Raw genomic sequence first — 24,855 nt, forward strand, 5'->3', positions numbered from 1 at the left:
GGCTACATTGTCCCCTTTAACACCCATCCCTTCCAGGGATGGAGGACTGAAAGTGATCATCTACCGAGGAACACAAGCCCTGTGTCACCCACACCTTATTTTTGCAAAGGAACTGTTCATAAATTACATAAGACATGTTTTAGTGATTTTCAAGACCCACCCACAGCTTTTAATACTTTGTAACAGGGAAACAAACACGCAAAATAAAGGGCTCACCCATACCCTAATGCCTTAGGTAACATATGTACAGCCCAAACACTGGTTTCAGAGTAGCAGCTGTGTTAGTCTGTATTTGCAAAAAGAAAAGGAGTACTTGTGGCACCTTAGAGACTAACAAATTTATTTGAGCATAAGCTTTCGTGAGCTACAGTTTACTTCATCGGATGCATTCGGTGAAAAATACAGTGGGGAGATTTATATACACACACAGAGAACATGAAACAATGGGTTTTATCATACACACTGTAAGGAGAGTGATCACTTAAGATGAGCCATCACCTACCTTGCTTGTCACCATGAAAGGTTTTTCTCCTCTCCCCCCACCCCCCCCGTTGCTGGTGATGGCTCATCTTAAGTGATCACTCTCCTTACAGCGTGTATGATAAAACCCATTGTTTCATGTTCTCTGTGTGTGTATATAAATCTCCCCACTGTATTTTCCACTGAATGCATCCAATGAAGTGAGCTGTAGCTCACGAAAGCTTATGCTCAAATAAATTTGTTAGTCTCTAAGGTGCCACAAGTGCCCAAACACTGTAGATTGTGCCCTTCTGTTTGTTACTTTTTATCCCCTCAGACCCTCCCTATCATGGGGTTACCCCAGCTACTTGCTTAGCAGGGCATCTCCTCTCCCTATCCTACCTCCCGGACTTTCCCCTTAATTGTGTCTGTCTGCTCCCTCCTTCCTCCGGCCCCACAGGGTCTATCGTCCTGTGGACGCACGTGTTGCCCTCTGCACAGACCCCGCCCATCCATCCTCTGCATCCTGATGGCAAAGAGAAGGGCAAAGGGAGAGCCGTGCCTTCAGCAGGTGCCATTGAGCATGTCCAGATCGATCGCGCATGCTCAGTGACAGCAGAGCGGCCAATCCGGACGGTGCCCAGGACGGTTGTTTTACCGGGAGGGCCCGGCGCCATGGCGCAGCAGGGCGGGCTCAGCATGAAGGAGCAGAAATACGACCGGCAGCTCAGGTAGCGGGGGCTGCCTCGGGCCGGCTCTCAGGTGGCTGGGTCGGCCCGAGGCCTGGACCCGCTGGGGGCGCAGCGCTCCTCCCCCTTCTCCTGGGGGGCCGCCCGGCAGGCTGCCGGGCAACCGGCTCAGCCGCCTGCCGGGCCCGCGGTACCAGGCTGTGGGGCCCTGCGCGCTGCCTTCCCCGGGCCAAGGTGCGCCTCACGGCTTGGCTCGTGACCGTCCCCGCGGGGTCTGCCCCCCGCTGCCGGGGGTACGTGGTGTCTGGCCCCAGGCGGCTTCCCTGTGTCCCGGACCGGTCCTAAGCGCCCCCCGAGGGGGGGGCGTGGTGTGTGGGCAGCTCGGCTCCTCAGTGCCTGTGGGGGGCTGGCCACACGCGAACACCGGCCTCGGGGAGCATTGGGGGTTTGAGGATGTTAATGTTTGTGAAAAACGATTTTGTTGGGCAAAACATGCCCTTGACGACTGAAATGTCTTGGTTTTGACAAAACTCAATGGTTTTGTTGGAAACTCAGCATTTTCTAATTGGGGGCATAGCGGAGGCAGTTTTTTATCTGCTCTGATCATAATGATCTGGATGATGGGATTAATTGCAATGTCAGCAAGTTTGCAGATGACACTAAACTGGGGGGAGAGGTAGATACCCTGGAGGGTAGGGATAGGGTCCAGAGTGACCTAGAGAAATTGGAGGATTGGGCTAAAAGAAATCTGATGAGGTTCAACAAGGACAAATGCAGAGTCCTGCATTTAGGATGGAAGAATCCCAGGCACTGCTACAGGCTGGGGACTGACTGGCTAAGCAGTAGTACTGTAGAAAAGGACCTGGGGATTACAGTAGACAAGAAGCTGGATAAGAGTAAGCGGTGTGCCCTTGTTATCAAGAAGGTCAACAGCATATTGGGCTGTATTAGTAGGAGCATTGCCAGCAGATAGAGGGAAATGATTATTTCACAGGCCACACCTGGAGTATTGCATCCAGTTTTGGTACCCCCCCTACGGAGAGGTGGACAAATTGGAGAGAGTCCAGCGGAAGGCAATGAAAATGATTAGGGGCCTGGGACACATGATTTACTAGGAGAGGCTGAGGAAATTAAGGTTATTTAGTCTGCAGAAGAGAAGAGTGAGGGGGGATTTGATAGCAGCCTCAACTACCTGAAGGGGGGTTCAAAGAGGATGGAGCTCGGCTGTTCTCAGTGGTGGCAGATGATAGAACAAGAAGCAATAGTCTCAAGTTGCAATGGGGGCGGTCTAGGTTGGCTATTAGGAAACACTGTTTCACGAGGAGGGTGGTGAAGCACTGGAATGGGTTACCTAGGGAGGTGGTGGAATCTCCATCCTTATAGGTTTTTAAGGCCCGGTTTGACAAAGCCTTGGCTGGGATGATGTAGTTGGTGTTGGTCCTGCTTTGAGCAGGGGATTGGACTAGATGACCTCCTGAGGTCTCCTCCAACCCTAATATTCTATGATAAGTGTCAATACTGCCTTGTTTATTTCTATAATCCAAAATGTGTTCATTAGTGAACTCTTGGAGAGGATGTCCATATGTCATGCTTTTATAACTGGATTCTTTTAAAAATCCATTTTATGTCAGCCATTAAATCGGTATTATAAAGTGTGTGGGAATTCAACAGTTGTCAATATTCCAAAAGCTTTTGTTCAAAAAAAACACTGTTAAGACTGCAGATTGGGAAGGGAGTATTTACCTGTCACATCACTTAAAAAAACTAAGCTACTTTACTTCTCCCCTAGTTTCATTTTTGAGTCTGACTCTCCAGTCAGTAGCTCCAGTGTCTGCTTATCCTCAGAGTTTTTAATAAACTTGTACTGGGGTGAAAATGACTTGATTCTTGAGAAAGTCATTGCTCCTTAGTAGCAGTGAAAATTAATGACACTGCTCCATATCTTTCTTACTCTGAATAGCAGCAGAGGTGCTAGAGCTGTAAGTCTGCAGGAAAACAGTATGATTTCATTTTTGGTTCATGTTTGGAAATTATCTCTGCAACCATATAGGCTAGAATTACACCTGCTCTGGGTCAAAAAGCTAATTGGGTGTTTGGTCAAATAATTCTTTGGAAACTGCTTAAAAAAAATCTATACTGGGTCACCATACAGACTGTGTTGCATCTTGAAGACAAAAATCTTCAGCAGTGAGAGAGGAGCATGTCTGCGAACCACTGTCTGAAAACACTTGCAGTAGTTCATGAGTTTATTTTTAAGTCTCACAGAACAACATGAATGGTTTAAGTGTTGCTTGACAGTTTGGAATCTTTTGTCCTGTCTTCTCCATAGTCATTTTTTCCCCCACATCTGAAGGGACTAAGGGTAAAATCCTGGCCTTGCTGAAGTCGGTGACAAAACTCCCAGTGTAAATCATGTTTTGAGATATACTACTTAATAGTGTACAGAGAAATGGTATGCTAAACCACATGGACTGTGACATCAGATTCCCACTGCCATTCAGACTGTATTTGCTACCACAAGTTACTTTTTCCTCTGAATGCTTCTGTGTTTCTTGTTTTGTAGGTTGTGGGGTGATCATGGACAAGAAGCTTTAGAAGCTGCTCATGTTTGTGTGATAAATGCAACAGCCACAGGAACTGAAATCCTCAAAAATTTAGTACTACCAGGTAAATAAATTTCAATTGTAAATTTTAGTAAGAATTTCAGTTTAAATAACTGAGTGCATATTTCTTACTGTATTATTTTCAAGGTATTGGCTCATTTACAATTGTCGATGGGGATCAAGTCACTGGAGAAGATGTCGGAAATAAGTAGGTTTACCATTAGTTTTCTACACAAGTTCAGCAGTGATAAGGTTTCAGAAGCTTTACAATGTGCTGTTTAAAAATAATGGTTAACTTTCTATAACTGTAGAAGTTATGCTCAAAACAAATGGGTTGTTTTGTTTTGGTCGTGGATGTTTGAGTAGTTGTGAAATGTACTTTCTGTTAATTGGGAATTTCTTATTAATTGCCTATTTTTAAGTGCATTAGTTGGAAAGAGCATATTCTTAAAAAAAAATACACCAAGGAAGTGTAGTGAATATCTTAGTCTCCTACTGTGACTTAAGTTTCCCTGAACTTTATCTAAATATAGTTTCATGGCTTTTAAACTGTTTTGTCATCAAAACTTATTATTTTTATTTAGAGAGACAAGGTAGGTGAGGTAATATCTTTTATTAGACCAGCTTCTGTTGGTGGAAGGTAGAAGATTTGAAGCTACACAGAGTTCTTCAGGTCTAGAGAAGGAAGAAGCATGCTGTTCCTTCAGATGCTTCCATAACTCCTGAAAAATGCATGCACTTAGGGAAAGAATAGAAACCCTTACATAAATAAAACAACATATGTAAATTTACATAAAAATGCAACTTCCGTGGACTCTGTGTAGATATTTAATGGTAATAATTTAGGCCCTGGTCCTGTAAGGTGCAGGCAAACTGTTGTGCCCACATGAAGCTCTGTTGATTTTTAGAAGGGCTCTGTGAGTGGAGGGTTCCCTCTGCATGGAGAATTTAGCAGAATTGTGGCCTTAATTATTTAGCAGGATGAAAATTCACCTGCAATGAGTTCCTCACTGAGAAGAGTGAAATTCTGCATGTGTTACAGAGTTTGCAGATTGTGGGGCCTTAGGGACTGGGATAATGCTTCTTTAAAAATCTGACTTTCCAAGATTCAAAAAGACTGTTTTCAAAGAAGTCATGTGAAAGATGTGATAAAATTAATAACTGAAGGAAATAGATATTAAAGGACTTCTTTTGTTCTGCATGAAGCTATATAATATGTTCTTCACTGTAAGGAAGCTTAAAAGCTTTAGTTTTGTGAAAGATATTATTAATGTCGCTTTCTACTGTCTTTCTTTTCTCAGTTTCTTTCTACAAAGAAGCAATATTGGCCAGGTAAAGCAATATTAAACATGGTTTGTAAGTATATTGAGAGAGTGATTGTCTAACTTTCATTTTATACACATATACACAGATAAAAAATTCCTTTCTTCTATAGTAGTGAGTAAGGAGAACAGAGCTCCAGGATATGTTTGGGAACAAAGGCCCAGTTTTGGCCATGTTGAGTGTAAATTGGTGGCTGAATGCTCACAAGGAGATGTTGAAAAGCCTGGTTGTGACTTAAACTTGATGGAGGAAGACAAGTCCAGGGTGGACAGGTAGATTTGTCATCAGTTTAAAAAAAAAAAAATGATATCCAATACAGAAGGGAGGCAAGGATAAAGCCCTGGGAGACCTGCACCAAAACCTGAAGTGGGCGCATGGGCACCAGGTTTGTATAATTTTTGGTGGTGCCCAGAATGGGTCCAAGCAGAGCCATCCCGTTCTGCACTTCGGGGGATGCGGGGTCCAGGGCGGGGGGAAGGGGCAGAAGCTGGAAAGATTCAGGGTGGGAGCAGGAGCTTGGGGGAAGCAGTGGAGTGGGGACAGGGCAGGGCGGAGCAGGGGTGGGAAAAGGCAGGGCGGGCTGGGGCTGGATTGCTCGCTGCTGCTGGCATGAGGGCTCCCGCTAACTCCCCAGGCCGTCCTGGATCCCTGAAGCGTGGGGCCCGGGGTGGTTGCCCTGGTCCGTCCTATGGACAGGACGGCTCTTAAAATATAAGCCCAAACATTGGTGGCGCCAGGCCTAAGTTCCTGAATATTGGTGGAGCACGGGCACCACAGGTCCATATAACTCACTGCCTATGAGTGGGTGGGGTGGGGGAAATGATGGCCCACTGAAAGAACAATAAGAGGTAGTAAGACAACTAGGAGAGGATAAGATTCCAAGAGTAGGATATGGTTGACTGTGTCAGAGGGACTCAGGATGTGTATGGGAAAGGAGCACTAGGCCTGTGTTATGTCTAGCAAGATATTAGAAACCTTGGTTAGAGAAGCTTCAGTGGAATAATGAGGGTGGAAGCCAGACTAATAGGGTGTGGAATGGAACTTAAGGAAAGAAACTCAAGATGATGGTTGTAGACAATTGTTTGAGATGGGAGAAGAGAATGTGTATGATAATCTGAAGGGGATTCAGGGCCCATGGTGAATTTTTAAGGTGAGGAAGACAGAGGCTGAATTGGGAGGGGAATAAACCTCTTGAAAATGAGAGGTTGAGGGGACTAGGAAGGTTAGGAGATGGAATGGGTCACTGGGCACAAGGAAGAGCTGGAGAATAGGGAAGATGTTTCAATGTCAGTGAGAGTGGAGGAGGAAAGTGCGCACTAGAGCGAGGAGAGGGATGGAGAAGGTCATATGGGGTCTTACCTCCTTTTTTTTTTCTTTTTTTTTTTCTTTTTTTAACTTTGAGAAATCAATAAGATTCTGAGTAGAGAGGGAGTAGGGGGTAGTTTTATTAACTTAAAAAAACCCTTAAGTTGTATTCTGTCTCTGTTCATCACTATTGTTTCTAGTCTATCAGTAGAAAAGATTTTGTAAAACCATTATTTACAAAAAAGATTTAAAATGGTGGGGGGACTTACATTATCTAAAAGAACATTGACTTGCATTATCTAGCTTTAATTGGGTTTGTGCCATCTACCTAAAGTTAATTAACATATATGGTAAGTGAGATAAGCTCCAATCTTGGATATTGGTGAATTATAGCGGTTATAAGAATTTTTAAGACTAAAGAATGGGTCTTATTAAAGGATTGTCCCCACCATTCTGCTAGTAGGTGCTGTTGCTTACCTTTCCTTGCGTCACCCTTCACTCCCCCCACCCCATCCTATGGCCTTCTCTTCTGCTGTTTCCTTCCTACATGGTAAGTATCTTCAGTAGCTCTTTCTCACTTCAATATCTTCTTGCTGTCACTGCTCAGAGTTTCATTAGAGCTTGCTTAACTTTTAACTTAACAGTGCTTAAGAAAGCTGCATCAGGAGCTTATAGTGCTTCCAATACAGTGATTTTTAAAATTCGATATAAGCCAGTTATTACATTTTTCCATTTTTAGACTGTTATTTTTTTTTTAAAGTAAAGTATGGCTCAAACAAAATCCTTGCTATTGCTGCTAAATGCTAAATGATTTTAAGGTGAACGTGAATTTTGAAATAGTTGAACTATATCTATATTCCATAATGTTGGTAAGGTATGTAAAACATAAAATCAACTTGTAAATTATAGGCATGTTTAAACAGGTATATTTTTTTAATTGTTTTAAAACAGAACCGAGCCCAAAGTGCCACAGAGCTCTTACAAGAATTAAATAATGATGTTTCAGGAAATTTTGTGGAGGAGGTTTGTATCCTTGAATTCCTTGCTATGTTTTGGTGTTTAAGTGCATGGCAAAGTATGACAATATAAAATCATTAGTTACAAATTTATCTGTATCTGTAATTGCAATGTAAGAATTTATGGTAATACAGATCTGGAAATAAGATCGCAAATTATGTGGGTCAAGTTCATTTAAGTATATACTTAAATAACGTTTGTAGTTCATGATGATAAAGATTCAGAAGCCACATCTAGCATTTTGAATCCAAGTCCGGTGTTGAACACACATGTTCACTTTCTAAGATAAAGCAAAATTTATGTTCCAATGTATGTGAATTTTTTTGTACTTTTATTTAGAGTCCAGACAAACTTCTAGACAATGATCCTTCATTTTTCTGTCGGTTTAATTTAGTCATTGCAACCCAGTTACCAGAAAGGTAGAGTCCTGTTCATATTTTTCAATCTTCTTACAGCTACAGTTTTGTTTGCAGCTTTATTGTGGGAAGATATAATTTATGTGACGCAACATTGCTTTTTGCTGTCATATGCAACATTTATAGACAGGAAAGCTTTATGGTGATGATTTTCATGATACCTTTTGTATGTTAATACACAAATTTTTAAAGTTTTTGTATTGACTCATTATAAGGCACAGTCTCCAAATTCATTTAAATGTTGAGTACTTCTCTCTAGTGAGGGAGTTCTTCCTAATCCACCATAGCTATGTCAGTTTAGTCATTTAATTTGAGGCCTCGCATGTAATGGGATCTGCGACATCTTCAGGTCTTTGTGGAGGTCTCTTTATCACCATCCAACTCCCTCTTTTCTTACTGTATACGTAATTGTATTGCCACACATTAGTAAGAAGAATTCCATATGGCTCTATCAGAAGCTTTGTCAGGACTGTCTGTTAGGAGTTCCACTTTACAATTTATGGATCCAACTGATCTCTTTCTTTCCAATTTTTATTTTATTTGCCTACATTCGTGTGTTTGGTTTTTTTTTAACTGACCATTTAAAAGTTTGGGACCATAGAAATCAATGCAATATTAATGAGCCAATGGCTATAAATTATCTGGTAATGTCTTTTTGGTGTAGTGTTTAAAATCTCTTCTGATCTTATTGGATATACATTTATGGCATCCTTTTGATCATGTTCTATTTTTAGCTTTGAATTCCTTTCTCATGGGAAACTTTTTTAAATTATTGTTGCACACCTGATTATCTTTTGTACGTTCTAAGAGTCATTTTATTTTTATTTTCAGTATATTGGTACGTTTAGCTGAAATTCTCTGGAATTCTAACATCCCTCTGTTAGTCTGTAGGACTTATGGACTAGTTGGCTATATGAGAATTATTATTAAGGAACATCCAGGTAAGAGATTTCTTCAGAAAGTGGACTTAGATGGATTTAAAAGTGGAATTGAAAGCTCTTTTCTAGAAGTTTTATATATAAATTTATATATTTAAAGAACTATTTCATTTTTATCTTGTGAAGTATTTAGTGTTAGCTAATATCCTTGGCATTTGCAGTTGGAATTTCCCACCATAAAAATCATTCTAGCCATGGACATGACTTACTGAAAAGTGCATGCAACAAGTAATTAACCTGATAATGCAGCAAAATGGGAGACTTTTGTCCAATGCTATACTGCATTATATTATGGAATACATTTACAATGAGGCACTACTTCCATTAATGTGTAATTATGCTAGTGGGACTCACATAGGTAAACACCCAAGCACTGAATATTTGCTGCTGTGTTTTGTAACCTACAATCTGTCTTGTTTATCTTTCAAATTAAATGATCTTGTGTATCTCTGGCAGTTGTGGAATCTCATCCAGACAATGCTTTAGAAGATCTGAGACTCGACAACCCATTCCCAGAGCTGAGGGAACATATTCAGTCTTATGACTTGGATCATATGGAAAAAAAGGTTGGCATGAGACTTGCATTCTGTGCTCTAAAATGCATTCAAAATAGGCCCCATTCTTGCAAGTAATTCCATGTGGATGGGTCTCTCCTCCTGCAGAGGGTCCTATTTTTTATTTATTTTTTTAAAGAATTTAACTATTGACACCTTTAGTGAATTTGGCTATCACAAAAGCTAATCATGAGCTAAAATACCAAACTTTGTATGCTACTGTAAACATCACTTCACATAGTAAGCATTCTGAAGCCACATTTTTGGGAAGCATTCTTCCTTATGTTAGGTGGGATTAGTGTGATCTGGCCATAAAAGTATGGTAAGTGGTAGTACAGAGCCAACATAAAGTCTCTTGCATCATTTGCTCCCTTTATGGCTGGAGGAGGAAAGAGGGTGTGGCTGGTATGTCCTGTGCTATGCTAATCCTTGGCTGTGTCTTTTGACCCCTGTTGTCATTGCAACCCAGTACAAATTAGAGCAGCCTAAGGGCAGATAGAATGACCTTTACAGGGCAGCACCAAGATTATGAGAGTGCAGAGGTAAAATTTAAACCACCATTTCACTCCGGCCTCTATTTGATCTCTGTGCAGCATGGCCATCCCCAGTTAAGGAGGAAAGCAAAAAGGGTTTTTGACAATGATTGTCTTGAACCCTCAGTTTAAACAGCTAATCCCAAATTTACAAATTAAAAAATAAAAACTTTGGATAGGATTACTGTATGAGTAGTGCCTGAGCAGTTAGGAAAGCAAATAGATAATCCGTATGGAAAATGTTTTTTCCAGTCAGATAATGGAAACTGACTGATATTGTGAAGAGACAAGATGGGTGAGCTATAATATCTTTTATTGGACCAACTGTTAGTGAAAGAGACAAGCTTTTGAGCTTATACAGAGCTCTAATTTGCACATTCTTCAGCAATACTTGAGGCAAGGTTTTGTCCTTCCTGAGTGTAAGTGGCCAGGTACTCGTTTACTTGGAAGTTTCTACCCTGACTCTGATGGTGCATAAGGCATGCCAGAACTCTGAAAAATTGCTTTCAGGAAATTGGACAGATACTTGTTGCATCATTCAGTTTGGTGCAGAAGCCAGATCTCTAAATGTTTCTGCTCATTAAATATTTATTTTTTTTAATCACTTGATATATCAAGAATATATGGAGTCTGATTTGAGATCAGTGTGAAGATCCTCCTGGTAGGCCAATTTTTTTTTTTAAAAAAAAAAAAGCCTGCTTTCTTCTGGCATAATTTCAAAATTCATTATATTAGTGCAAAAAATACAGCAAGAATAAAAACTGTATGGTAAGTGGTAGTACAGTATTTGATATTTATAGTATATGTGAGTACTCACAGAATCTAGGGGTATGAATTGGTCTTCATTTTAAGATGTAAATTGGGAAGGAAGATTCTAAACAGTGACTTGTGGCCTAAATCTTTCACTTGTGGAAATACAAGTTTCATGCTCCTGTAACAGGTTTAGCAGCAGGTCTTACTTTCCAAAGAGAATACAGGGGGAGTTTCAATATTAAAAAGAAAGACCTTTAGTTTTCCTGTAGTAGGTTAGGGCAGGAAAAAGGAGATTAGAAATATAGACCAGCCCTATCAAAATTGCGACATGTGGTCGCTATCCTAATGATGATAAAACTAGACCTTTGGATCTAAGAGGGCTTAAACTTAATTAAAATGATTAAATCCACATGCGGGACAGTTATAAATAATTGTGCAATTTGCAGTTCTCAGACTTAGATTTTAAACTATATAATGCATTTTTGACCATCAAATTATTTCCTGGGTTATTTGTAAAAGTTCAAAATTGAGCACATCGTAACTTTTATAGACAATTATTATTTATTTGCTCCCCCTTTTTAAGATTTGAGATATGACAAACATAAGAATGTCCATAGTTGGTCAGACCAATGGTCCATCTAGCCCAGTATCCTGTCTTCTGACAGTGGCCGATGCCAGGTGCTTCAGAGGGAATGAACAGAACAGGTAATCATCAAGTGATCCATCCCCTGTTGCCCATTCCTAGCTTCTGGCAAAGAGGCTAGGGACACCATCCCATACCTGACAAACTTATCTGAAATTTCATTTAATTTAAGAATCTGTTTACATAACATTACAGGCATTGCTGTCAAAAACTAGGAAACTTTATTGAATCAGCAATGTGGTTCTTAACTCTCCTATTGTGCCTCAATATTTCAGAATTTTCACACTGTGGTGATCTAACATACAGTGCTGTTAGCTTTAAAGAAATAATCTCTTTCTAACTACTTGCAGATATTTTTTTTCTGTTTGTTGATTGCAGGACCATAGCCACACTCCATGGATTGTGATTGTAGCAAAGTATTTAGCAAAATGGTACAGTGAGGTATGTTGATGATGTCTTATGAATCAAACATATAGCATCCAGTATTTCTAATGTAGGCTTTTAATGAAAGTATATCTGACTCCAAACTAGATCACTTGGGAGGAAAAAAGAATTGGACAGGTGATAAAAGTACTGCATTGAACAGTGTCCAAAGATTTATTTTTGGGCACTGAGTGAAGCCTGTAACTACTGAAAAGTGCCTGGTTTGATTTTTTGCCCTATGTTTCCTTTATCACTTTCTGAAACACAAATAGATGTGTATTAACTTTGACACAAACTATCTAGAAGGTAGTCATGTGACAGAAGAATTGTTATATATTTATCTGTTTTATTTATACTTTCAATTTAGAAAAGTGAGCTGATGCCTAGGAATTACAAAGAAAAGGAAGCCTTCAGAGAGCTGATTAGACAAGGTAATATATGTTATGGACGTTTCCGCCACTATGAAAAGACATTATACAAGACACAACTTGTCACTGTGGCTTGAAATTGAACTTTTATGTCAATGCAGATTCATGATTTCTTGAATAGGTGAGTCTTAGAATCCTGAGTCTGCTTATGAAGCCAGCTGGTAATACTTGTTTTTTTTTCTAAGCAAGGGCAAGGACCTTCATTCTATTGCAGTTCTTTAAAGAAAAGACAAATGCTAAGTTTGGAAAACATACCTAATTTTTCCTAACATTAAAATTTTGCTAAAGTAGGGGACTGGATTTTCCTTATTAGTGGAATTAAGAGGCTACGTCATTAGTATAAAACCAGCCTAAAAATATCTGTTGGCTGATTGGCCAGTGTGAAATAAGTTTGTACCTATTTCATTTTCAAACGGTTGTGTCCATATCTCTCATGCATGTTGCTTATGCACACATACAGATCAGTTTCAAAGTTAGTTCTTTTCTAACAGCATCAGCAGAAAGGTCAAGGATTAAGATAAGCATGGAGGTTGAATTACTTTCTCAACCCAAGAGGTGGTGATTCTGTGGAGAGACCCATTAGTGGGTAGCAAGGAGAAATTTATATGTCTAGTAACTATATTGTAATTAGTCTTTGGATGGACGACTTCGCTGTTAAGGGCAATCTAGCACCCTTCCCAAGCATTAAAATGTACAGAGTATTTTTAAAAGAAATGTAAATAAATAATTTTAAATTGCTATAGAAACAAGGCCATGTTCTTTCCAGTTATAAACGGACTTAGTTACTGGTAGTAACAAATGGATTTGTTTTTCTCTTGATATCTAAATCCTATTTACATCACTGTAAGTTATACAAGAAATTATTTATTTGCATTGAAATAAAGATTGGCTCCCTACTAGAACTGAAGTGCAGCATTTTATGCTAATTGAATTTTGCTGCATCCTAGAGTAAGTATTAAAGTGAAACAGTAGAAATTTTAACAATATTTAGTCAGTAACATTTCTTTATCTCCTCTTACTTATTATTCAACTATATTTTTGTTTTGTGTCAAGTAAAGAGAGAGCTTCAGTGTTTCATAACCTGCAAGTCACTTTACAGACATCAGAGATATTTTGATATGTATAAGATAAAGAAACAGTTGTACGTGAGAGAAAGAATGGTCTTGTATATCTATACCTCTATTGATTAAAGCACCAGACAGAAATTCAGGACCTCTGGATTCTGTTACAGACTTGGATTTGAACTTCTATATAACCATGAGCAAATCACATGCTCCATCTGTGCCTTACTTTCCCTATCTGTAAAACTGGTGATAGCATTTTCCCTGCATCTTGTACATTATGACATTTAATTCATTAATGTTCATAACATAAACTTTGAGATCTTACGATGGAAGGTGTTATGAGTGCAAAGTATTTTTAATACCATATCAAAGTATTTGTACACATGGGTGAGGGAGAGGGTAGCCATTTTTGTCTCTTAATGTGGTGAGATGTATATGTTTTGTGATGACAGAACTAGAACAGGGATATGTCACAGATTCTCCCAGAGAAAAACTGATGTGTTGCAAGGACATAAATGTAATGTGGGAAGTGAAGTTTGTATTTTTGCTTGTGTTACTTGTTTCTTTTCAAACAGGAATTTTAAAGAATGAAAATGGGATCCCAGAAGATGAAGAGAACTTTGAAGAAGCTATAAAAAATGTAAACACAGCACTAAATGTTACTAAGGTAAAAGTAGTTGATTAAGTTTTAAATGATGAACATAATGCATTTGAAGAGCTAAGGGGACCACGTATCTTTGATAGTATCATTGTTTTTCAGAACAAAAATTACCCAGCAAATCTAGTCAAAGTTAGTTTGATGACTTCCTCCTAATCTCTTTCTCTATAAACCAACCAAACATTCTGGAACAACTTGACGGGAGTAGCAGTATGTGCTCAAGAGGGTAGTTCCAGTTGGGCTGTAATACAATGGCAGTGTTGTATTGGGAAACGTACAAAGCACCTGCCCCCACACTGCCTAATTGGAGCCACTTGCTAAACTATTCTTTCTTCACTTTCATAAACACTGCATTAACTAATTTTTTTTTTAAATGGTCCTGATGTACTAAGAAGAGTAAGACTTACTTTTGGATATCATCACATGACTCTCTTTTTTTTTTTTTTAATGGAAATTGGGTGTTTGTATCAGAGAAAGATATGTTCCTTCTTCTAAGCTCTGCTGCTTAACTAATGTTAAAGGCCTTGTGTTCCTTGCTGAGGAGTTAAATTAATTAGAAGCCTACACTTTTAGCAATTGACACTTTTCTAAATATGATGGTAAAGAAGTAATTTCTCCCAAAGTACTTGTAGCCAGTGGGACAGATTCTTTCATAGAGGTTCAGAAAAGATGACTTTTGCCTAGAAAGTCTAACTTCATTTAGATATTGAATTGTCCATATAATTACTTTGGGGACAATTCTTGAATAAGAAACTTGGGTAAATACGTGTGTATGTGTGTGTGTATGTGTATGTGTATATAATATATATGTGTGTGTGTATATATTTTTTTCTTACAGATTCCAAGCTGTATTGAAGACATTTTTAATGATGATCGTTGCATCAATCTCACACAGCAGGTAACAAGTAACTAAGGATCAGATGTTTGTTTAGGAATATTGATACAGATAATACTTTTGTGTACAAGAAAAATAAATTACTGCTTTTTGTACTCTTGCAGACGCCTTCCTTTTGGATTTTAGCTCGAGCTGTAAAGGAATTTGTAGCAAAAGAGGGGCAAGGAAATTTACCTGTTCGGGGCACTATTCCTGATATGATAGCAGATTCGGGTAAATTTATCAAACTGCAAAATGTGTAAGTATTTGTCTTTGAAGAAGAAACTCAATCAGCATTACAGTAATGGAGGGCATTGATTTGGATTTCACAGCATGGGCCAAATTCTCAGAGGTCACTTTAAAAAAAAAAAAAAAAAAAAAAAAAAAAAAAACTAGACTCTAGATGGTGCTACAACCTGGTCCCACCCTCGTATCTGGATGGACACCAGTCTGTTTTGATTGGATTCAACTGCTGAAGCCCACATGCCTCTTAGCGCCCTGGTTCTGGGAAGTGATCACTGTTCCTACCTCTGGGTCTCTTAAGCATGCTCTGAAGTGTAAACGTCTCATGTCTGACACTCTTTTTGGGCAGTAGGACTGCTCAATCTGGCTGCCTAGACCCTAGAACTCAGCCCTCCCAGGTCCCATAGTTGCTTAAGACGCATTTTCCAGTAGATCACCCGGCTCTGGGAGCTCTGGCTTTCTAGTTAACCTTTTCAGAGACAATATGGCAGTAAAACAAGAAAATATAAGTTTTAGCAAAGAAAGTTCTTAACCATAAACACTTACTCTTTAAGCAGCATTAGAGTTACAGCTCTTGAGAAAACTGTGAACAGTCCTGAACGCGTTGCCCCTCACTGTAACTTCATGACCCTTATGAGTCCTCGGTGTAGTCTGAGTCTTGGCAAATTTTTAGGCTCCAAATCCAGTAGGAAAAATGTTGTTCACTGTTGATTGCTCCATCACAGCTTCCTGGACATAGCTTCAGCTACAAAATGGATGTACTAATCTACAAGAACAGTTGCAATCATAAATGGTATTCATAAAACAAAATAGAATTAATAGTTCAATACAGACATGTCCCCGAAACCGTCACGGACTGCATATATAATGTAGATTAGATTAGATTTTAATATATTTGTGGGGAGTTCTGTAAAAAATGTTTCCTCTTGGGAGGAGGAGGGAGAGAGAGCGTTCCCCAGAGAGAGTTCTTCCATGTAAGGGGAGAAAAAATGAACCCATTGCCTCATCCTGCAAAAATGAAATTATAGCAAAGTATTAAGTGAATTATTGGATTTGCATAGGTATGAAAGACATTTTTAGTTCTCTAAATTCTTGAAGGCCTATATTGTTTTACAGACCTATTTTGTAAAATTAGAAATAATTCCTTGATACACTTCAGTGTATATTTAAAAGGAATATTAGCATAATGTTTCATTCATTCCAGAAAAATTTTTTGAAAATAACTATTTAAGATATGAGAGAGACAAGGTAGGTGAGGAAATATCTCTTATTAGATCAACTTCTGTAGGTGAAGAGACAATCTTCTGAGCTTTCCAGAGCTCTTCCTCTGGTTTGGAGAAAGTAACCAGTGTGTTTGAGCTAAATACAAGATGACAAATTGTTAAGCATAAGGGTTTCTATGCATGCTGTCGGAGACCATTTAAAATGAAGTGGGCAATTTAAGGATTAGAAGGCAGTGGGGTGTGTTACAAATTGTTGTAATGACCCATAAAACCAGTGTCTCTGTTTAGTACATGGTTTTTAGTGTTCAGCAGAGTTACGAGTTTCAGTTCCTAGGCTCGTTTTTTGAAAGTGTGGTGCAGGTTTCCTTTGAGGTCGAGGATTGAGAAGCCAGATATGGAGTGATCATTTTGTGAAAAGTGTTTTGTCCATGGGTTTTATCATTTTGGGGTCCTTTATCATTTTGCTTTGTGAGTTCATTTGAGAGAGTAGTGATTCTGGTTTCACCCACATAGCTGTTGGGGTATTTAATGCACTGGATGAGGTACACCACATGTGATAAGAACATGTGAGACCCATGGACCTTGAAAGGTGTGTTGGGGGGAGGTATTGGTCATGGATTCTGGCAGGGTCTGGTGCCACTTTGAGTTGGTGTCACCTGGTCTGTGGGGAGCTTGCTTTTGATGATGAGCGGGAGGGAGGGAGGGGGTTGTTTGAATGCCACAAGAAGGCATTTGGGAAAGATTTCTTTCAGGATGTGGTTCCCGTCAAGTATGGGTTGTTTGATAAAAGCATCAATTGTTTGATATCCCATATGTGTTCTAGAGTGGGATAGCAGGTAACAACTAGGGTTGTGTGGTCAGTGGGTTTTGGTTTTGGTTTTTTTCTGTATTGAAGCAGGTTCCTTCAGGGGTATTTGGTGGGATGTCCTTGTTTAGTGAAGGCAGTTTTAAGTGTGTTTAGATATATTCTGGGATACATATCTTTTGAGCAAATTCTGTGGTATCTGAGTGCCTGGCTTTAGACAACAGGCTTCTTGGTGTGTCTGGGATGGTTGCTGGTTCCATGGAAGTATGTGTATTGATCGATGGGATTTTTATGTATAGTCAGTTCTAGGGATCCATTGTTGAATCTGATCTTGGTGTCCAGGAAGTTGATGCTGGTGTGGCAGTGGTTTTCTAGAAGGAGTTTGTTGGTTGAAGCTGTGGTGGAAATCTCTGAAGGAGTTTAGGTTGTCTCTTCAGAGGATGAAAATATCAACATATCTCAGGTATATCATTGGTTTCATGGTGTATTTGCCCAGAAATTCTTCTTGAGGTGGCCCATGAAAAGGTTGGTATATTAGGGAGCCATCCTAGTACCCACAGCTGTCCCCATTGTTTGGACAGAGTATTTGTTGTTAAATGTAAACTTGTGGGTGAAGATGAAATGGATCAGTCTGATGTGTTTGGGTTGGATTTTTGAGCATTGTTCATTATCTTGTAAGGTGTTTGAAGCAGGCAGCAATGCCATCATGGTGCGGAATGTTGGTGTATAGGGAAGTGACATCCATGGTGGCAATGATGGTTTTCTGGGAGAGGTTGCCGTTGTTTTTGAGTTTCTTGAGGAAGTCAGTTGTGTCTTGGAAGAAGCTGGTCCTTTGGTGGCGTATGGTTTGAGGATGGTTTCTATGAGTCCTGATATTCCTTCAGTAAATGTGCTGTGGCCAGAGATGATGAGTCTTCCTGGGTTCCCTTGTTATTTAAGGTGTAGCACTTTGAGCTTCATAGTGTGCCCTGCTGCTGAGGTACATAGGTTGCTGCCCAAAGAATTAATACAATACTACAATATAGTTAAAACATCATAAAATACAATATAAAAATTGGTCAGTTGTATTTGTATAGTGTATTTGGTTCAAAGTTTTCTTTAGTGCTGGTCCTCTCATTGTTGAAAAGAATTAGTATTTTTTGCCCTGTAACCTTCCACAGTAATATTCCTTTTAATGCTTACTAATGGCAAAGACATTCCAGTGCACTGAGTTATGAAGCTGCTTCTACAAGTAGCTTAGAGCTACAGCAAAACAGTCATGTGGTTGGTACCTACCATTGGCTCTTCTGCTGCTGAGGTAGCTGATCTTCTGACTTCATTCATGTTTACAACAGATAGGGTAAGAAGGGTTATAAAAGTGTTGTTCAATTTTGGGCTCTTAAAATAAAACTGTAGCTTTAAACTACAGTTTAAACTATTAAAACTATTTCTGACCCTTTACAGATACCGTGAAAAAGCAAAGAAAGATGCTGCTGCTGTGGGTAACCATGCTGCTAAATTGTTACAGTCAGTAGGCAAGGTAGTTATGTTATAACCTCATTTAATTTCTCCCAAAAGGACAATAATTTTCCATGTAATCTATAAAGAATGGGGAAAGGAGCAAAATAGAGACAGTAAAGAGCTGACTTAACTACCACATTCTCTTGGAGAGTCTTACTAAAGTTCTAATATGAAGTTCTAAGTCTTACTAAAGTTCTAAGTTTCACTATACGTACAGTGTGTGTATTTTTGCATTGTGTGTACTTTCCTGTGACTATTTAGAATGTTAAGTGAAAGGGACATATGAACACATAAGAAGTCTTCCTTGGATAACATTTGATCTAACATCCATTTCAGTATAATTTTGAAAATGTAAATCTAACCGTTCATTGCCTTGTGCAGGAACAAACATATTCTTGTTCCTTTGCAGGCACCAGAGTCAATCTCACAGAAAGAGTTAAAATTGCTTTGTAAGTATCTTTGGATTTTGCATTACATCATTCTTGTTTTATGCACACACAAATTTTCAGGAAGTCTTAAAATTATTCACAATGTAGCTATATTAATCTCTAGCTCAGTATTTGAATCTCTTTTGTATTATAAATGTTGTACCTCTTCCTGAGAAGTAATGGACGCAAGTTTCTCCCACTGACTTCAATGGAAGTTGCAAGTGCTTAGCACCTGTCAGAATAAGGTGTATGGAAAGCTATAGGCAGATGCCTGAATGGTATATGCCCACAAAAATAAAATAAATAAAATAAATTACTCATGATTCTGGATAGAACTACTGTTCATTTGGGCAAAGTTTGTTTTACCCTTGTATATTAAATACTAGGGCATATGCCAAGAAAAACAGCAGCCATCTGAAACATTAAGTATTTGTTGTACTTGAAGTGCTGTAGTTGTGGCATGTATTTAGAGTTTTTGGTTTGTTTGCGGTGTTTTTTTTCCCCCTTCCCTATGTTCATCCATATTTGTCTAGTTTTTTCTTCCCCTTTCTGCCATTTTACCACTGCCACAGCTTCACTCTTGCCCATCCAAAACCACTGATTTTTTAGAATGCTGCTCTCTCTAGATTGCCTGTTGCTAGAGAGAGAGTAGGCAGCGCTGCAGGAAGCAGCACTATTTAGTGCAACTTAGAAAAGAGAACAGCTTTTTGGAGGATAGAGGAAGAACATGTGGGGCTGATGCCTGTGGTCCAACAGATGACCATAAAAGAGGAGGAGGGTGGGGCATCATCCTGTCTGGAGTCTGGTACCACATGTATTGACAATCCTTATCATGTGCAATAGGCAACGTGACTGGAATTTTGAAGTACACAAATATTGCACATTTTAATAAAGTTGTTTACCTTCATAAACCTATAAAGAAAAATTACTTATCTAAAAGATTTTATTACATTGCACTACTGAAGAAATACAATAAAAACTAAAATGACATCAGTTGCTGATAGATTTACTCTACATTGTTTAACAGTAAGTAAATTCTGAAATGCCTGAAGAAAATATTGCACCCTTGCACCACTGCTCCAGTATTTCTTTTCTGTGTTCTTTGTTTAGGCAGCAACTCAGCATTTCTTCGAGTAGTGCGGTGTAGATCCCTGTCTGAAGAGTATGGTTTAAATACCTTTAACAAGGATGAAATTAGTAAGGATTTTTTTTTTTATTTATTCATAGTTTTTCTTTAAACCTTTTTTATCATGAAACCATGCTTGAATAGAAAATACATCTTGTATATATTTCAAAGCATTATTTTAAAAATATTTTTTTTTGACAATTATGTTTTAAAAGCTCAAAGATGAGCCACTAAATTAATGTGTGTGGTAGTTTTCCCTGGCAGATATTTTCTCTTCAGCAGCCATGTAAGTAAAATATTCATCCTCATCAAGGTGTTATAGTCCTTTAAATATATTCTCTCCTGTCTGACTTTAGTTATTTGTAACAGGAACTAGAAGGGTTCTTCCTTGGGAGCAAAAGATTAATTTTCTTTTTAAGCCACTGACAGTTGTTGTATTTTGTGAATAAATTGTGTGGCAAAGTATCATTAAATAAAAATTAGGCATATAACTGCTACAGACTTTTCAAACATATATAACTCCAAATTCCTAGGTAAACTAAAAGAGAAACAGCACTTGTTTAGAAAACAGCAGTCGTTTAGTGTGTGTCATAATATTTTGGCCAAAAGAATTTTGTCGCATTCACAAAGTACATAAGTAAAATTTCCTTGAACTGGTGCATATTAAGTTGGGTACAATAATTCAGGAATTTTTTAATTTTACATTTAAAAAGTTCAATATATATTGTCCCTACATCACTTTTTATGCCTATCATAAGACGACTTCCATTTATTGTATAATTATTGCCCTTAGCTTTTCTTCTGTAAATATACATTATAAATAGTCTTGGAAAGATTAGATTTGTATTGGTAAACACTGATTTCATGAATGAAAATGAACAAAAAAAATAGTTCCATTTGATTTAAAAATCAAAATGTACGGATAAGCAGATAAGAAAAATCTTCTTGAAGTAAGAGTTTGACTTAAGGATATGTACTTCATGTATTTTGATGTGATGTTGACAATTTGTGTTTTAATGGTTATAAAGTTTAACTTTTTGACTCTGTGTCTACTGTCATTAAAATAATTGTCTGACCTCCCCTCCCATAATTTCCTACAACTATGTATATTTAAATCAACAAACATATTTAAAAATGCTTAAAAACAGACTATATCCATCACAATTATAAAAAAAATCAAGTTTGCCAAGTGTAATTATGAAACTCAAATTATGACTCGAGGTAAACGTCACAACCAAGCAATTGTTGACATTGGTGGAGTTTAAGTAGGAACATGTGGACAGCTCCAAACTGAGATTATATAAAAATATATAGGTACATAACATTTAGTATAATTAGTCATTTATCACTGGCATTTGAAATTTTACATATCTAAACAATCCTTTACCAAGCTTGAAGGGGAGACTTCTCAGTTGTCTCCCACGGGGGGTTGGTACAAAACTGTAAAAAATGCGTTTTACGTTCAAGCAAATGTGAATTTTTTTTTTTCATTCCATCTGTCTCCAAGTCTATTTTAAAACAAATTTAAAATCTGTATTTTGCGGGGGGGGTTGTTTTGTTTTTTTTTTTTTATCATTTTCAGTTTCCAGCATGGATAATCCAGACAGTGAGATAGTGCTATACTTAATGCTACGAGCTGTGGATAGATTTTATAAACAGCATGGTAGATACCCAGGTAAGTAATTACAATGGTTTTAGATATATATCAGTCACTCTAGGAAATATAACAATCTAATTTATGAGACAGTAGTACATATAAACTATAAAACATGATTAAGCAAATGTTTGAACTGAACTAGAGTACATTTATTGTGCAGGTATTACAAAGTGACCAGATTCTTAAGATTAACACATTAATGCAGATTGATGATGATGGTTTTAATTGCTTTAAAAAATTATAGTTAAATTACATGATGATTTATTATTCTGCTGAATGAACATCAGTGGTATCTGATTGTTTGATATTATTAGAGCTATAATTAAATACAAATGTGTTACTTGAATAAAAATATTAATGACTGCAGTAACAAAGAAGGTAATCCCAGCACAATTTAAAAAATTATTGGACCTGTTAAAACTCTGGCATATTAAAGTCCAATGAGGAGAAATGTCTTGTACTTTGTGTCCTAGGTGTGTATAACTACCAAGTGGAAGATGATATTGGAAAATTGAAATCTTGCCTCAATGGTTTTCTTCAGGAATATGGGCTGTCTGTAACAGTGAAGGATGATTATGTCCATGAATTGTAAGTATTGTATGATAAGATGTCACTTTCATTATGTAAACTGCCCTAAAATAATAATTATTTTATTTTTTGCTATGTAGTTGTCGCTATGGAGCTGCTGAGCCACATACTATCGCTGCATTCTTGGGAGGTAAGAATACCACTTTATTTTCACAGGTCAATTTAGAACTGTCAATTGAGCTATTTTTGAGCCCAATTTTTATTATTTTAATGGAATTCCTCTTCAGTATAATTGGAGAAAAGGTAATAACTACGGGCTGCAGACAATGGCTGCATTACTACTGCAACATTTTAAAGTCGGTGTGTCATATGCTATATGGAAAAAGTTGGCTGAAAAAGTGATCAGATCGGAATAAAAGAAATAATGGAAAATTGCAAAATGACCTTATTAAGCCTGTTGTACTACTTGTGCTTTTATTACTCTAGTTGAAAATAAAATTTATAACAGGTATATATGACCAGTGCAAGTATCATTGACAGAAACAATAACACAATATGACTAATTTTAATTTAGTTCTAATTTCAGTGTAGACAGTGCTAACTCTGCAAACTTTCTGCAAACTTTGTAAATCTGTACCTAACCAACATTGCCTTATTTCAGGTTGCAATAAATATTTTATAACCAATATGTAAATCATTTAAAAATGTATATAATAGAAGTATTATTGCAATCTTAACTGTTTTTGTTCACTTGTCTTCTTACAGTACCAGTTAAAGTGTTAATGTTATGTACACAACTTGGATTTTTTTTTTTAAAGGTTAAATAAAATTATATTGCCATGTGTATACATAGTACTTTAGAAAAACGTCTGAAGACAAGATCTGGGTTCTTAAGCGTTTATAATTGCAAAGAAAATGTGAACACAGTATTTTTATAGAGGTATTAAAAGGGGTATAGAAATAAAATAAAATGTAAGAGCTTGTTCAACGGTTAAAAAGAAATCAAAGATTGTAGAGAAGCTAATTACTAGCTAATTTTTCTATCACCTGAATTTTCCAGTACTCAGACTCTGGACTGCATAATCTCTTTTAAAAGGAAAGGGGATTTTTGAATGGGATAGGAGGAAGTGTTTTAGAAAAATGGCTGATTAGGAAAAAAAAATCGGTTATGGGGATGTAGACACTTCTCTTGCATTAATTCAGAAAGATCAGTTTTTCTTTTTCACCAGTTCACATGATAAAAATATTTATGTAACCTTATATGTATATGCATTTTTAAAAAATCGAATTGAAAAACAAATATGAAATCACTTTTTGCCACGATTCAGGAAAGCATTTAAACTCAATCTGTCAAACTGTTTCATCTTTATATTGAAATCTGGACCAGATACTGTTACTCTTGGGGTGTGTTTTTTTTTTTTTAAATATAATTACCCACTAAAGACCTTCTTTTTTCCCCTTCCCTTTAATAGGTGCTGCTGCTCAAGAGGTTGTCAAAGTAATTACAGGACAATTTGTAATTTTTAATAACACCTATATTTACAGTGGAATGTCACAGACTTCAGCAACTTTCCAGTTGTAGAACAATTACAGTATACATGTTGGAAATTGTAATTGATGTCAGGTTTGCTCCATTCTATAAATTATCACTAGTGTGGTGTTTATCATTAACTAAACCTTTCTGTATTTTCCTCAATATTAAAATCTTATTGCAAATAAAGGGTACTCTTATTTTATTCTGAGGACAAGACAAGTAAATCATCCCATAAAATGGAAGATGTTTGTTTTTCATGTAACATGTAGAATTTTCTGATCATTATTTCTTCAAGTGCCTTCAAACAATGCAATGTCTATTCTGTGGTATCAGAAGTTAAATTTAGTCACTTACACTTTGCTGACTTATGTCAAAGCAGAGACTTGTTAAACCAATCTGCTTGTTCCATGATTACCTCCTTATCAAAGAAAAGGAGTACTTGTGGCACCTTGGAGCCTAACAAATTTATTTGAGCATAAGCTTTCCTGAGCTACAGCTCACTTAAGTAATGCATCGGATGGCGTGAGCTGTAGCTCAGGAAAGCTTATGCTCAAATAAATGTTAGTCTCTAAGGTGCCCGAAGTACTCCTCTTCTTCTTTTTTGCTACTGCAGACTAACATGGCTGCCATTCTGAAACCTGTCTTTTATAAAAGCTAAGCCAAATAATAAACTCCTGTAGCTGAAACCTGTTAATGTAAGGAAGTACTAGAACAGTATTTTAATGGGGAGTATAATCAGCTTTGGGAAAACCTTCTCAAACCTGGGTCCCATGGCACAAGAGGGAGGATGGGCATCATTGTGACACAACTATGCAGTTTTGTGCAGTAATCAAAATATGACTGTTGCTATTAAAAGTATGCTGGAGGGAAGCGCTGAGAGAGATGGGGGCGGGGGCGACGCTTTCATCCTTGTCACCTTTACCAGCAGCAACCCCCCACGCCGTGAGTCCTCATTCTTCCCCAGCTGGTAGAAGACGGGCTCCAGGCCCATGAAGAGGGGGCAGCCTGGCTCTTCCCTCCGCAGGGGCAGCTCTCCCTGGGGAAGGGAGGACAGGGCGTAATAAATGGAGCGGCTCAGGGGTGGGCAGGGCGGTTACGTGCGAGGCTGGCGCGGGGCGAAGGCGGCGCTAG

The 24,855-nt window shown here is 37.9% G+C and overlaps 1 protein-coding gene across 1 annotated transcript; it reads left to right on the top strand.

The window, feature by feature from the left end:
* The first annotated feature begins 962 nt into the window (after positions 1 to 962).
* On the top strand, positions 963 to 23,910 carry NAE1 (NEDD8 activating enzyme E1 subunit 1). Its single transcript, XM_038368218.2, has 20 exons — positions 963 to 1,190; positions 3,712 to 3,815; positions 3,899 to 3,959; positions 5,053 to 5,083; positions 7,331 to 7,402; positions 7,736 to 7,815; positions 8,644 to 8,753; positions 9,207 to 9,316; positions 11,612 to 11,674; positions 12,024 to 12,087; positions 13,724 to 13,815; positions 14,645 to 14,704; positions 14,806 to 14,939; positions 18,395 to 18,470; positions 18,861 to 18,900; positions 19,990 to 20,076; positions 21,588 to 21,680; positions 22,136 to 22,250; positions 22,331 to 22,380; positions 23,663 to 23,910. Exons 1-20 carry the CDS (start codon positions 1,135 to 1,137, stop codon positions 23,770 to 23,772), a joined length of 1,608 nt encoding a protein of 535 aa, XP_038224146.1. The 5' UTR covers positions 963 to 1,134; the 3' UTR covers positions 23,773 to 23,910.
* Positions 23,911 to 24,855: the final 945 nt, after the last annotated feature.

Source organism: Dermochelys coriacea, chromosome 12 (genome assembly GCF_009764565.3).
Source record: "Dermochelys coriacea isolate rDerCor1 chromosome 12, rDerCor1.pri.v4, whole genome shotgun sequence".
NCBI lineage: Eukaryota > Metazoa > Chordata > Testudines > Dermochelyidae > Dermochelys > Dermochelys coriacea.